At 42.4% G+C, this 12,979-nt stretch overlaps 1 protein-coding gene across 2 annotated transcripts in view; it reads left to right on the top strand.

Moving 5' to 3' along the window:
- Positions 1-12,979, top strand: part of rabgap1l (RAB GTPase activating protein 1-like) — a 139,401-nt gene that overhangs the window by 22,911 nt on the left and 103,511 nt on the right. For both annotated transcript variants that reach the window (XM_079740203.1, XM_079740202.1), the window contains exons 2-7: positions 860-1,089; positions 1,358-1,523; positions 3,328-3,538; positions 7,171-7,345; positions 7,653-7,813; positions 9,160-9,270. In XM_079740203.1, coding sequence (XP_079596329.1) covers positions 952-1,089; positions 1,358-1,523; positions 3,328-3,538; positions 7,171-7,345; positions 7,653-7,813; positions 9,160-9,270 — 962 coding nt within the window. In that variant the 5' untranslated portion in view covers positions 860-951. The remainder of the gene's footprint in view (positions 1-859; positions 1,090-1,357; positions 1,524-3,327; positions 3,539-7,170; positions 7,346-7,652; positions 7,814-9,159; positions 9,271-12,979) is intronic.

Genomic DNA, 12,979 nt, shown 5'->3' with positions numbered 1-12,979 from the left:
GCATCTGCTAAACAAATACATGTTAATGTTTATTCAGTACACTTTTTGACATTCTGTGTAGGCCTTCACCAAACAGCGTTCTTTAAGGTTAAAATAATAATGGGCCTTTCAGCAAGACCAGGCTCTCTGTGAGCGGATCTATATAACAGAGGTAGGCTTTGCACCATTGCTGGCATTGCCATCAGGCGTGTTCCGACTGAGGGACTTTTCCTAACGTGAGCCGCTCAACTGCTCAGGTAGAACATATCTCGGGGTAGGAGCTTACTGTGCCGCTCCTAAAAAGTCTACACTGATTGGATACGGTGGAGGCAGGATATGACATGAGTACGAAGTATGATTAAGTCGGGATATTATGTCACATTTGAACTCCGTTGAGTAGCCGCTATGAAGATTCCTGTATGGCAACGGACACCAAGGGACTAACTGAGTGGGCGTAGCCAAAACACTGAGCCGCTTTCGAAGAAGTCCCTCAGTCGGACTCGGAACACGGCTATTGTGTAGTACAGTTTGACTTTCATCTCAACCTGCTCTGGTCAACCCATTGTACATTCACAAGTACAATAAAGAGAAGAACCAGGAAATCCTAGCTAGTCCTGGTTAATTTGAAATGGTAGCTTATTTATGTGTAGTAGGTTTTATTGAATACATTAACATATTTTAATAAGAGAAACAATTAAAGTAGAATACATTTGGTTAGTCTATTTTCAACTCTGACTTAAAGCTAAGCCTGTCTCAGGGTGCTGAGGGCAGTGATCATTGATTGTATCATGGTCCTCAATGTATACTTTCTTTCTAGGTTCTCTCTCTCTCTACTGTATTAATGAATCTTATGAAATGTTTCCTCATTGGATGTTCAAAGTTGAGCTCTGAGGAGAAGAGGGGTGACCTTAGACCTGGTCTAACTGGCTCCACCCCTGGCCCCGCCTGCCCCCTGCCCGTCCTCAGCCAAACATGGAGGATAACTCGTTCATGGGTAAAGTGGGTGGCTCTACAGAGTCCGTTGCCACGGTGACCAGTGAGGAGTTTGTTTTGGTCCAGTCCAGTGGAGCCGCTTCACCCTCGGGATCAGAGGGCAAGCCCAGGCTCAAGGTCTGTCTGTCTGTGGTTCTGTCTGTCTTTCATTCTGTCAGTCAATTTTTCTGTGACAAGACTAAATGTGTGTCACAGAAAATGTCTGTCCTTCCCTGTGTTTGTGTCTGTTTGTCTTTCATACTGTTGTTCTGCTGTCTGTCTGTCAGTCCGTCAGTTTACCTACCTACCAGTTTATCCGTCAATCTGTTGTGTTATCTATCTGCCTGTCTGTCCATCTGTCTTTTTACCCGCCTATGTCTTATATATCTATCTGTCTGTCTGCCAGATGTCTGTGAACGGCAGTGAGCAGCTGGAGAAGGTTATGCAGGAGGTGTTTAATGACGAGGAGGAGGAGGAGAAGAGCAGTTTGGAGAAGATGGAGAAGCAGAGAGGAGCAGAACCTCCTTCTCGGGATCGGCCCGCAGCGCTTAACCTGGAACCTGCGACCCAAGGTACCGTTTCTGAAGCCCTGGTGTCACCACTGATTTTTCCAATATAATTTGGAGAAATTAATTCAATTTACCGATTCTGAGGGAGAGGATTTTGAATATAGCAATACCAATATAGCATGTTGATCTTTGTGTTAAGAGTGCTTGTATCACTGTAATGATGCCCACAAACTCTGTACTGATGGACACACATTGATAAAAAAATGCAAGAAAGTAGGGGTGTCACGGATAGCAAAACTCACGGTTCGGATCGTGTCACAGTTTTTGAGTCACGGGTCGGATCATTTTCGGATCAACAACAACAAAAAAGATAGCAAGACAAATGTGACTTTAAATAAATTCTTCAAATGTGTAAAAACAAAATAAAGTTAGGTAATAATCCTGCTTCCTTTAAGCATAGTCAATATTTTAAAAAAATTGCAATCTGAGGCATTATTCCTTCTTCTTTTTAACATGGATAGTAAATAATCCTTACCCTGGATTTACAACTTTAAATTCAGGATGTCTGCATTGCCTGGGGAGAGTTTAGAGTCTACACTCTCCCCAGGCAATGCAGACATCCTCATCTGCTTTTTTTTCATCAAGTATGCTAGCGAAATACAGTTTCTGTCGTGTTTTATTTGGCATTTTGTAAATCCATTGATTTCTGTTGGAAGACTCATTGCTCATTGCAAGGGGGGCTGGTTGTAGTCTTTTCGCTCGGTTCTAGCCCTGCTGTTGATACGGAGAACCGAGCGAAAAGACTAAAACCAAACATAAACATTTCCGGTTCCGGTTTCCTATACAATGGGATTTACAGAACACCAAATAAAACATGACAGAAACTGTATTTCGCTACGATACTTGATGATGTTGTAAATACCGGAATTGTGCTTTAAACATGCGCTGACCCGTGAACCGTTGCACCACTACAAAAAATGTCAAAAAATCTTGTTTAGCGCCTACAGCATCTGTTGGCGGTATGTAGTAGTACTTAGTTTGATGAAAAGCCATCTACTCCTGTTCTAAAATATTTAAACAATGATTTTAAATGGATCTATTGAATTAGTTCTTTGCCAAGCCATCATATAGGTACAGTTAGCTTTTTACTTCCTGTATGGAGCACTGCCTCCCAGGCCATCCAATCAGCAGGCTGCAGTTATCTCTATCTCTCCATTGTCCTGTTTCCTGTTTTTGAAGAGCATTTGTGCACTTTACAAATTCTATCTCTCTCTTTCTCCCTTCCTCTCTTTCTCCTTTCCTCTTTCATTTGTTCTCTCTTTTTTAGTCTCTGGTTCTGGCTCTTTCCCTTGCTCTGTAACCTGTTTATCTCCCTCTCCAACACAGGAGTCACTGTTCCCTGCTGCTGAGCAGAACACAACCTTTGTTGTGACTTCCTGGTCATGTGATTAATTGGATGACATGTGTCGTCCATTAATTCAACAAATCAGTCCAATCCTTCTTGACCTTTTTTCTTGTTAAAACTTCAGCTGAAACAGGGCCTTTCAGAAATCGCTTTATTAAATACTGCAGAGGAGTGCATTGTGCTATATGGCAAAAATGTGTTTTTAATGTGAAGTTAAACTGAAGTTGGTCATTCAAAGATGAATTTAGGTGAAGTTTATGCAATGCTTACATTGTTTCATTGCTTAGTGTAGCTATTTTGAGAAATTCGGGGGAACCGGCAATGTTAGATTCAAATTTTCCCTACTTAGCTTTATGTATATGACATTCTGAAAGTAAACGATTGCTAAACTAACCATCATTTTTAAGCTTAACTACTATTATGGTTGTAGAATACATGAAAGCTCTACAACTCCTACTGCAGATGCTTCAGGAGTTCCCACGATGACCACTCCGGAGGCTCCTGAGGAAGACAGTGTTCAGTTCAGCAAGCTGTCCTACCTGGGCTGCACCTGGGTAAAAGCCCCCCGCAACGAGGTCCAGGCCCAGAGGGCCATGGCTACGCTGCGGGCTGAGAGTGCCATCCCCATCCCTGTTATCCTGCATGTCCCCAACGGTCCCCATGGCTCCGTCCGGTAGGTCCCCACAAAGTTTATACTCCATATAGTCACTGTCCCTACCAGTTAACATTCCCTATGTCTGGTCAGCCCCATAAGTTAATACATTGAAACACACAAGTTAAAGTTCACTCTCCCGTCCGTGGTCTCCCTAAGTCAGCACTTGCGTCCCCTCAAGTTGTCACTTCCTTTTGTTGTCTTTTTTTTATTAACTCCTTTTCAAAGTATTTAATATTTTTCTTTACTCCCTCCCTCTCTCACTCCCTGTTTGTCTAAATGTTATTTTGTATTTTTCATGTATTTACAGAGTACCCGCGGAGTCTCAAAAGTATTAAAAAATAATTAAATTAATTCTCCCAAATGAAGGCCTTAAAAGTATTAAATTTCATCTTCAAAGTCTTGAATTTATCACAGAGGACTTAATTTTTTAAACGGTTGAAATTATCATTCTCTGCAGGATCGATACAAAAATACCAGCTGCGCTTTCCCGCTCTCTTCTCTCCAACAGCGAGTTAACTATGGAGCCAGTATCCTGCCATGATTCAAACCTGAAAAAAAAAAAGTTTCAAAGGCTTGTAAGTATGGGTTTGAAAACTCAACACCTTGTAAAAAAGGTTTTGCAACACTGAAAAAAGAGATTATAGCTTGAAAAAAAATTAAAACATCTGCAAACATGATTTTGTGTTATATTTTATCTTCTTCATCATTTTCACCAACACATTTTCAAAGTTTATAAAATGTCACCAGCGCATTTGCAGAGTTTCAAATCTTGCACTGTTCTAACAGTGTATTTCATTGTTTCCCGGTTTTGAAACCTTGTAAATGGGATTCTGCAAACAGGTGTTCATACATTGAGAAATAAGTTTTGAAAGGTTGAATATTTACAAAGCTCTGAAATCGTTGAGCTGCAAAAAGGAAAAAAAAAACGTTCCTGGGGGCGGGACCATTTGGCTCTAAACCTATTGGTTGCTCTCTGCTGACGTACATTCCAATCACATGTGCTGTTGACCGGGCTGTGCGTGATTGACAGTGCTCTGCCGATGACAAGAATAACAACCGACCTGCGCGGTTGATTTTGTTTTCCATTTTGTGGAACCATGGCTGGGTACGGAACCCGTAAAGGGACATCGGGGAAAATAATTAGAAATGAAACGTTTCTCGTGAGCACGAGAAAGTATCTGGTGCGTACGAGAAAGAGCGAGCGATAGCGTGTGTGTCAGTTTAGTGAAGTAATGAACGAGTCCGGTTGTGTGTAAGAATAAAGCACCCAGCCTGTCAATAATCGGTGGCCGCTTCATTCAAACCATATTCCGACCTATTAGCAGACCCACTGTCGGTAAAAGTGAAGGGTGTTGCCCCCGAGAGAGCATCGGCCCTCGAGAGAACGTCTCCCCTGTGCTCCTCGGTCTGGGAGCCGACAGCAGGAAAGTGTAACTAACTATCTCATAGTTGGAGGCGGAGCGCAATAGAGTATACGTGATCCAATAATTTGAGATAAAAATAAAGCACATTAATTTAAATGATTTTAGCTTGTGTGTGATTTATCGCGGGCTAGGGCACACACAAGCTAAAATTATTCAAATGAATGTGCTATATTTTTATCTCGCACTATTGGAGCGCGTATACTCTCTTGCCTCCAACTACGAGATGGTTAGTGTGACTTATAGGTCGGAATATGGTCGGAATGAAGCGGCCACCGATTCTTGACAGGCTGGGTAATTTATTCCATGGGCGTAAGTTTGGTCTCAGCTTTGGTAGGGACACTTCCCAGACGTAACCCCAAATCACTAAACTGCATCATGCTGAACAATAAATACTCTATTAAAATAAAATCTAGATTTACATGTGCACTTATTCACATTTAAAGTACACACACACACACACGCACTGCCAGTGATATGTACATGATACTTTCTTGTTTCTCTCAAAATCACTATACTGCATCATGCTGAACAATAAATACTTTATTAAAATAAAATATAGATTTACATGTGAACTTATTCACATTTAAAATACACACACCCACAAACACACTGCCAGTGATATGCGTACGATACTTTCTCGTGCGCTCGCACGAGATACTTTCTCGTGCGCTCGACATACTCTCTCGTGCGCACAACATACTTTCTCGTGCTTACGAGATACTTTCGCGTGCGCACCAGATACTTTGTCGTGCTCACGAGAAACGTTGTTATTTTTTATCCCATGTCCCTTTACGGGTTCCGTAGGTTCCGTACCCAGCCATGGTTCCAGAAAATGGAAAACAAAATCAACCGCGCAGGTCGCTTGTTATTCTTGTCATCGGCAGAGCACTGTCAAATCACGCACAGCCCGGTCAACGGCACATGTGATTGGAGTGTACGTCAGCAGAGAGCAACCAATGGGTTTAGAGCCAAATGGTACCGCCCCCAGGAACGTTTTTTTTTTCCTTTTTGCAGATCAACGATTTCAGACCTTTGACTGTCAGGAGTTTCAAAACGAATGCGCGACAGAACACTGCCAATAATCACGTGACTCAAAGCTTGCGCCTGTGTGGTCAAATCTCTGAAAAGTCAAAAAATACAATGCAACGGTGTAAATTTACACCTTTACAAGTTTATAAAAATAAATATTCAACCTTTCAAAACGTATTTCTCAATGTATGAATACCTGTTTGCAGAATCCCATTTACAAGGTTTCAAAACCGGGAAACAATGAAATACACTGTTAGAACAGTGCCAGATTTCAAACTGTAAATGCGCTGGTGAAATTTTTTAAACTTTGAAAATGTGTTGGTGAAAATGATGAAGAAGATAAAATAGAACACAAAATCTTGTTTGCAGACGTTTAAAAAAAAATTTCAGGCTATAATCTCTTTTTTCAGTGTTGCAAAACCTTCTTCACAAGGTGTTGAGTTTTCAAACCCAGACTTACAGGCCTTTGAAACTTTTATTTTTCAGGTTTGAATTATGGCAGGATACAGGCTCCATAGATAACAGACAAGCATACATAGCATAACATAGCCCCCCCCCCCTGTCACTTACTCGCAGTCTCTGGCAGTGCACTAGTCTCGTTAGGTGTTAGGTTAGCCAACACAACTAGCATGTCAAGTGCAGCGCCTTCACTACTGCTTTTGGGAGTGAATGAAAACGTCAGGTTTGCTGTTTAGACTTGGCATTGAGGCTAATTCCCAAGGCAATTCAAAAGCAGCATGTTTACCCATATGCAAGAACAAGGTTTTGGGTTTCATAACTGATCAGGCACAGCAATTGTGATCTTTCTCGCAAAATTTGAACTGCACAAACTATACATTATATGAAAGCTGAGTCTCCACGGTTTCCAACAGTCCAAACTATATCACTCTGTGATTAAGACTCACAAATAACCAATCAAGAACAAACTTCCTCTTTTCTTTTTTTGAATCTAACTGAATGAATATTTCCCTTGCACAAGAATCTTTCTTTTGTTTTCCCCTTGGTATCAAAAATGGTATCCAATATCGATATCAAGGTATTGTATCGAAGTTAGAAAATCCAACACTACTTTGCAGTCAAATTCTGCCTTTCTGGGTGTTTCTTCCATTGTTTTTTTTCCTTTGTAAAGCAATATGCCTTATGTTTGAAGGGTCTATATTAATAAACCCACCGTGCCTTCTCTTGTGTCATCTCCAGGATCGTGGAGCAGTCCTCTGGGACTGAGGTTTCCTCCTTCCCCATCTACAAGGTGCTGTTTTGCGCCCGGGGCTGGGAGGACTCTGTGGAGAGCGACTGCTTCTCCTTAACAGAGAGCTACCGCAGCTCTGAAGACTTCCAGATCCACGTCTTTTCCTGCCACATCAAGGAGGCCGTAGGTTCAACGGCCTCGTTCACCAGCGTTCTGTCTTACACATTTCATTAAATAGCAATCTGTTCATAGTGTGACTTGGGTCAAAGTCCAGCTTGCCTAATTGATAGATAGAGATGGAAACATGGGTTTATGCATCCCCAAGAGGTTGGTTTTTGCAGCAGTATACAAAAATCACATATCAATATAAAAATACATAATAAGGTAGGAATAAAGAAACGAGAATCAAAAATAAATATAAGTAAGCTAGCAAGCTTATGTCAACATGCTAACATGAATCAGTGAACGTTAGCCTTTGTGTCTCCTCCAGGTTAGCCGCATCCTGTACAGTTTCTCCACGGCCTTCAAGCGTTCGTCGCGGCCCCCAACTGATGTCCGGGACCAGACTCTCCCCTCCTCCCCCGACAACGACCTCTATACCTTCACCGTCTCTCTGGAGGTCAAGGAAGACGACAGCAAGGGCAACTACAGGTCAGCATCGACTCCTGAACCTCTGTTGGGTCACCTGATCTGTAGTTTACTTAAGGAAATATGAAAGTGTTAGTTGTAGGATAGAGCTACCATTTGACATATGTTAGCATTTGTTCTCCTCAGTCAACCAGCTGAAAGTTATTGTAGTCTGCACAATTCTGGTATCCAACTGTACAATTAGGAATCAGCTGGCAAGCCAGCCCTCTCTTCTAGAGCTATAAGTAACACAACAACTAATAATAGGGGTGTAACGGTACACAAAAGTCACGGTTCGGTACGTACCTTGGTTTTGAAGTCACGGTACAGGACAGTACGTTTCTTAGTTATGGGGAAAAATTAAAAAAAAAAATGCTTGTTTGGCAACAACAGAGAATGGCCGTAGATAAGCAGCAAGGAAAACACCACTAGACTTGGTTATGGCATTTGAATTCCCAGACAGGGGTTGTTGAAATAGTGTTGTGAGCTGGGTTTGCGCAGCTCGTTTTTTTTCACAGCAACGGTGATGGTAACACCTGGATGTTGCCTTTTCAAATTCGTGTGCATGTCAAAGTGCTTTAAGTAGACATGGAGAGCCCTATCTGTAGCCGGAGAGCCTGTCGTAGCTTACGTGCATATCCAATATTTTTTAACCATCCGTCGACACCATGGACCTATTGGTCGACGCAAGGGAGACGGCAAGGGCTGTGATTGGTCGTTGAACAAAATCATTTCCGGAATCACTTCTCTGGTTTGACTTTGCACCTTATTTACTTTGTACATTGTTTACTTGGCACATTAAGGACCAATAAAACACAAAATAATATTTGAAAAGCTTTGGAAGTTTATTTACAATACTACTTACATGGTTTGTAGTCAACATATAAGATCGATCGGGCTGCAAATTGCATTAGGTGTCCGACATCCTGACGGAGACCTGCGAATGCTCGAGAGGTCTCCGTAGTTACGGAGTCGGATTACGGAGTTGAGTTGGCTAAACGGTCCGGCGGCAACTCCGACTTCAAGTTTTAAATTCCGCATCGCAAAACAAGCCTTTACATTCGCCATATTAAAGCTATGTACGCCACATTTACGCACCGCGGTCCACCTCTGTAACCACCCAGAAGTGCCTGTACCGTGACGGTTTGGTTCAAATACGTGTATCGTTACACCCCTAACTAATAAATACTGAATGAAATTGCTTTGTTGCATCCGTTGTATATACAAACAGAGCATATAGAGTTGTGTTATCAATGTTATTTGTTGTGGGAATGAGAGGCAGGGCCATGCCGACTTTGTATCACAAAAAACGTTGTTATCCATTTCCGTGGTGACATTTAACCTCTTCTGTCCTGTACCCACTCCTTAAGTGCTGTTCCTAAAGACCGAGACAAGTTCTACTTCAAGCTGCGCCAAGGCGTCCAGAAGAAGGTGTTGATCTCAGTGCAGCAGATGTGTAACAAGGAGCTGGCCATCGAGAGGTAAGGGGCTTCTCTATCGGCGATGCAAGCTGCAACCATAGTGAGGTAAGAGACTTTGTCAGATAGGAAGAACAGTTAGTTAGGTAGTATGGTTGCTAAGGAAGAGTGGTTGGTTAGGGAGCAGGGTAAGGCATCACGGTTAGTTAGAAAGTATGGTTGGTTAGTAGCCAGGGTTATGTAAGAACCATTTCTAAAGGATTCTTGCAAACTTTTTAACATAACTTTCATCTGTTACTATCCAGTGTTTGTTGGAGAGCATTGCACTCGAAAACAGACACGCAATGAAGAGTTATAGATCAAAGGTCAATGAGAGTGAACTTTGATCCTTCTGGTATGGTCGTGGGGTACCTTCAACCCCTCACCTCCCCAAACCAGGGGAACAGGAAGTTCACCTCAAATCAGACATCTGACATGTCTGATTTGAAGACATCCTATCTGGGTCAGCTGACCTCATCCCTGTCATTTCTGCATACACTCACACACATGCACACACATTCTGTTGTTCTCTGAGAAGTTTCACACTTATATGTTTGGTTTGTGAGCAGTTGCATTCCGAATTTTCTATATTTGGTTCTGCAAGACCAGGGTAACTGCATGAAAAGAAGATGGTGGTTTCAAATGAGAGAACCCTCTTTCTTTTGGCATCAGCTTGAGATCTTTATGAAGCAGTATAGCTTGTTGGCCACATGGGGGCCCCTCCAACCTTCAGAACCTTTGCAACCGATTAAAGCTATCGGCCAGTTATATGTAGACCTGCATGATTTTATGCAAATGTACATAACTAAATGTCCAAGGTAGTAGCAAAGATATGTCTTTTTTAACTTTCACGTTTCTTCTAGGTCTAAATGAATAATCACAATCGCGTTTCTAATACTGTTGTCAGTCACGATACTGGATTTTCTAACTTCGATACTATACCTGGAAAAAATATCGATATTCTATGCAAATTTTCATAAAGAAAACGAACGTACCTAAAGTAAATAGAGTATATCTCCACAACTGGAAGGGCTATAATGTCATCTTGGTGCTAATAGAAAGATTGTTGTGCAATTGAAATATTCAATGTGGATAATACTTGGTTAAAGTGAATAAAGCCATGGAACACGGCATAAGTGAAAGATAACATTTCCACCTGAAATAATGATCAGTTGGTCGTTATCAGTTGTTAGCGCTGTCTTACTACAAGACACAAATAAAGGTAGATATCTTATAATTTTGACACTTGACACCTCTATTTAAAGTTCAGGGAAAATATAATCGAATGACACCAAGCCAAACACTCTCAAATGCACATATGGCCACTAGATTGCGCTGAAGAACCTGTGTTCTGATTGAAGGCATTTACCTTTTTCCTAAGAAACCTTCTCTTAGTCATTGATTGTAAACACCATGTTTAGTTGCAAATTTTGGCCCAGACACTGGATTATCTGTTTGTGGTGATTTTATGCGATCAGAATCAACTTTTGACAAACATCACAAAGGTAAAACTTAATTTTTGGTTGTTAAAAGAAAAGGGGACGTTTCTTCTTAAGTTGTTTTGGACTGTCGGAATAAGTGGAGGCTCAGCTTTCATATAATATATAGTTTGTGCAGGTCCAATTTCGTGAAAAAGATTGCTATTGCTGTGCATGTGCACGTGCACAGTTATGAAACCCAAAACCGTGTTCTTGCATATGACTTTCCTTGGTAGTTTGCCTCAATCCAAAGGAGGCGCTGCACTTGAGATTGCCGTTCGGGCAACCAGAAATCAATCTCAATTTGCCCAAATATTTCTTTGAGTTGCCCCGGGCAAGCGGGCAACCGTTAGTGTTGTCGTGTTCTTAAAGAAAGTAGTTCAATCTGGATCGCTTTTAACTCACTTTATTTGTTAAAGTATTTCGGTATGGTAACTAAAAGCAAAAGGAGGGAATTGTATTCAACACGCGTGGAGAAAAATACCGCAGAGCTATCTTCCAGCTCCGGGGCTTCCCCCGGGGCTCTCAACAGGGCTGCCATATGTCTCTGACCTCATCTGACTCCCGCTCCCCGTTTGTATCAAGTAGGCGTGGCCTATGTGAAGTAGGTGTGGCCTATGTGACGTATTGGCTCCGGCTTCCTCACCTGTCTAAAGGTGCTGCCATCTGTGGCTGGAGTAGTTAATGGAGCTTGTATGTTGCGTCCTGCTCCCCCTGTGGCTATGTATAGTAATTACAGCTAATATGTTTGATCCTGTTCACATGTGGCTATGTGGAGGTAATGCAGCTTATGTGTTCGATCCTGCTTCCTTGTAGCTATGTGGGGGTAGCTTATGTGCTTAAAAAATGTAACAGTGTCAACCCCTGGAACTGGTTCCCTTGTATTTATTGATGATGTGACTGATGACAAAAGCAGCAGGATGAATTCTGAAGTGTTTCGGGCAATATTATCTGCTCATATTCAGCCAAATGCTTCAGAACTCATTGGACGGCACTTCACAGTGCAGATGGACAATGACCCGAAGCATACTGCGAAAGCAACCAAAGAGTTTTTTAAGGCAAAGAAGTGGAATGTTATGCAATGGCCAAGTCAATCACCTGACCTGAATCTGATTGAGCATGCATTTCACTTGCTGAAGACAAAACTGAAGGGAAGATTCCCCAACAGAACAAGCAGGAACTGAAGACCGTTACAGTAGAGGCCTGGCAGAGCATCACCAGGGATGAAACCCAGCGTCTGGGGATGTCTATGCGTTCCAGACTTCAGGCTGTAATTGACTGCAAAGGATTTGCAACAAAGTATTAAAAACTGAAAGTTTGATTTATGATTATTAATTTGTCCCATTACTTTTGGTCCCTTAAAAAGTGGGAGACACATATACAAACCGTTCAGCTGATTTGGATGTAAATACCCTCAAATTAAAGCTGAAAGTCTGCAGTTAAAGCACATCTTGTTCGTTTAATTTCAAATCCATTGTGGTGGTGTATAGAGCCAAAAAGATTAGAATTGTCCCAATATTATGGACCTGACTGTACGTGCTTTATTTTTATCTCGCACTATTGGAGCACATATAATCTCTTGCCTCTAACTACAAGATGATTAGTGTTACACCTTTCCTCGGTCTGGTCGGCTCCCAGACCGAGGAGCACAGGGGAGACGTTCCCTCCAGGCCGATTCTCTCTCGGGGGCAACACCCTTCACTTTGACCGGCAGTGGGTCTGCTTATAGGTCAGAAAATGGTTGGAATGAAGCGGCCAGCAATTCTTGACAGGCTGGGTACTATATTCTTACACACAACCACACTCATTCATTACTTCACTAAACTGACACGCACGCTACTGCTCGGTATCCTCGCTCGTCCACTCACTCGCTGACGTCACACACACACACACACACACACACACACACACACACACACACACACACCGGACACACACACACACACCGGACACATACACACAAACACACCGGACACACACACACCGGACACACACACACACCGGACACACACCCACACACACACACACACACACACACACCGGACACACACACACACACACCGGATACACACACCGGACACACACACACACTAGAGTTGGCTCGGTCGCGAACCAATCAGTTCGAATGAACGAATCTTGAAGACGAACTAACTGGTTCCTCTCTCTCGTTCGTCTCGTTCGTTCTCAGACTCGACTCCTCCCAGACCCACTAGTCGCTGACTCGCTGACAGTTCGTTCACTCACTGTGTGAGTGG

Source organism: Pollachius pollachius, assembly GCF_949987615.1.
Source record: "Pollachius pollachius genome assembly, chromosome: 7".
NCBI classification, from domain to species: Eukaryota; Metazoa; Chordata; class Actinopteri; order Gadiformes; family Gadidae; genus Pollachius; species Pollachius pollachius.
Note: the sequence above shows the minus strand (reverse complement) of the source record. Positions and strands in the feature narration are given on the sequence as shown.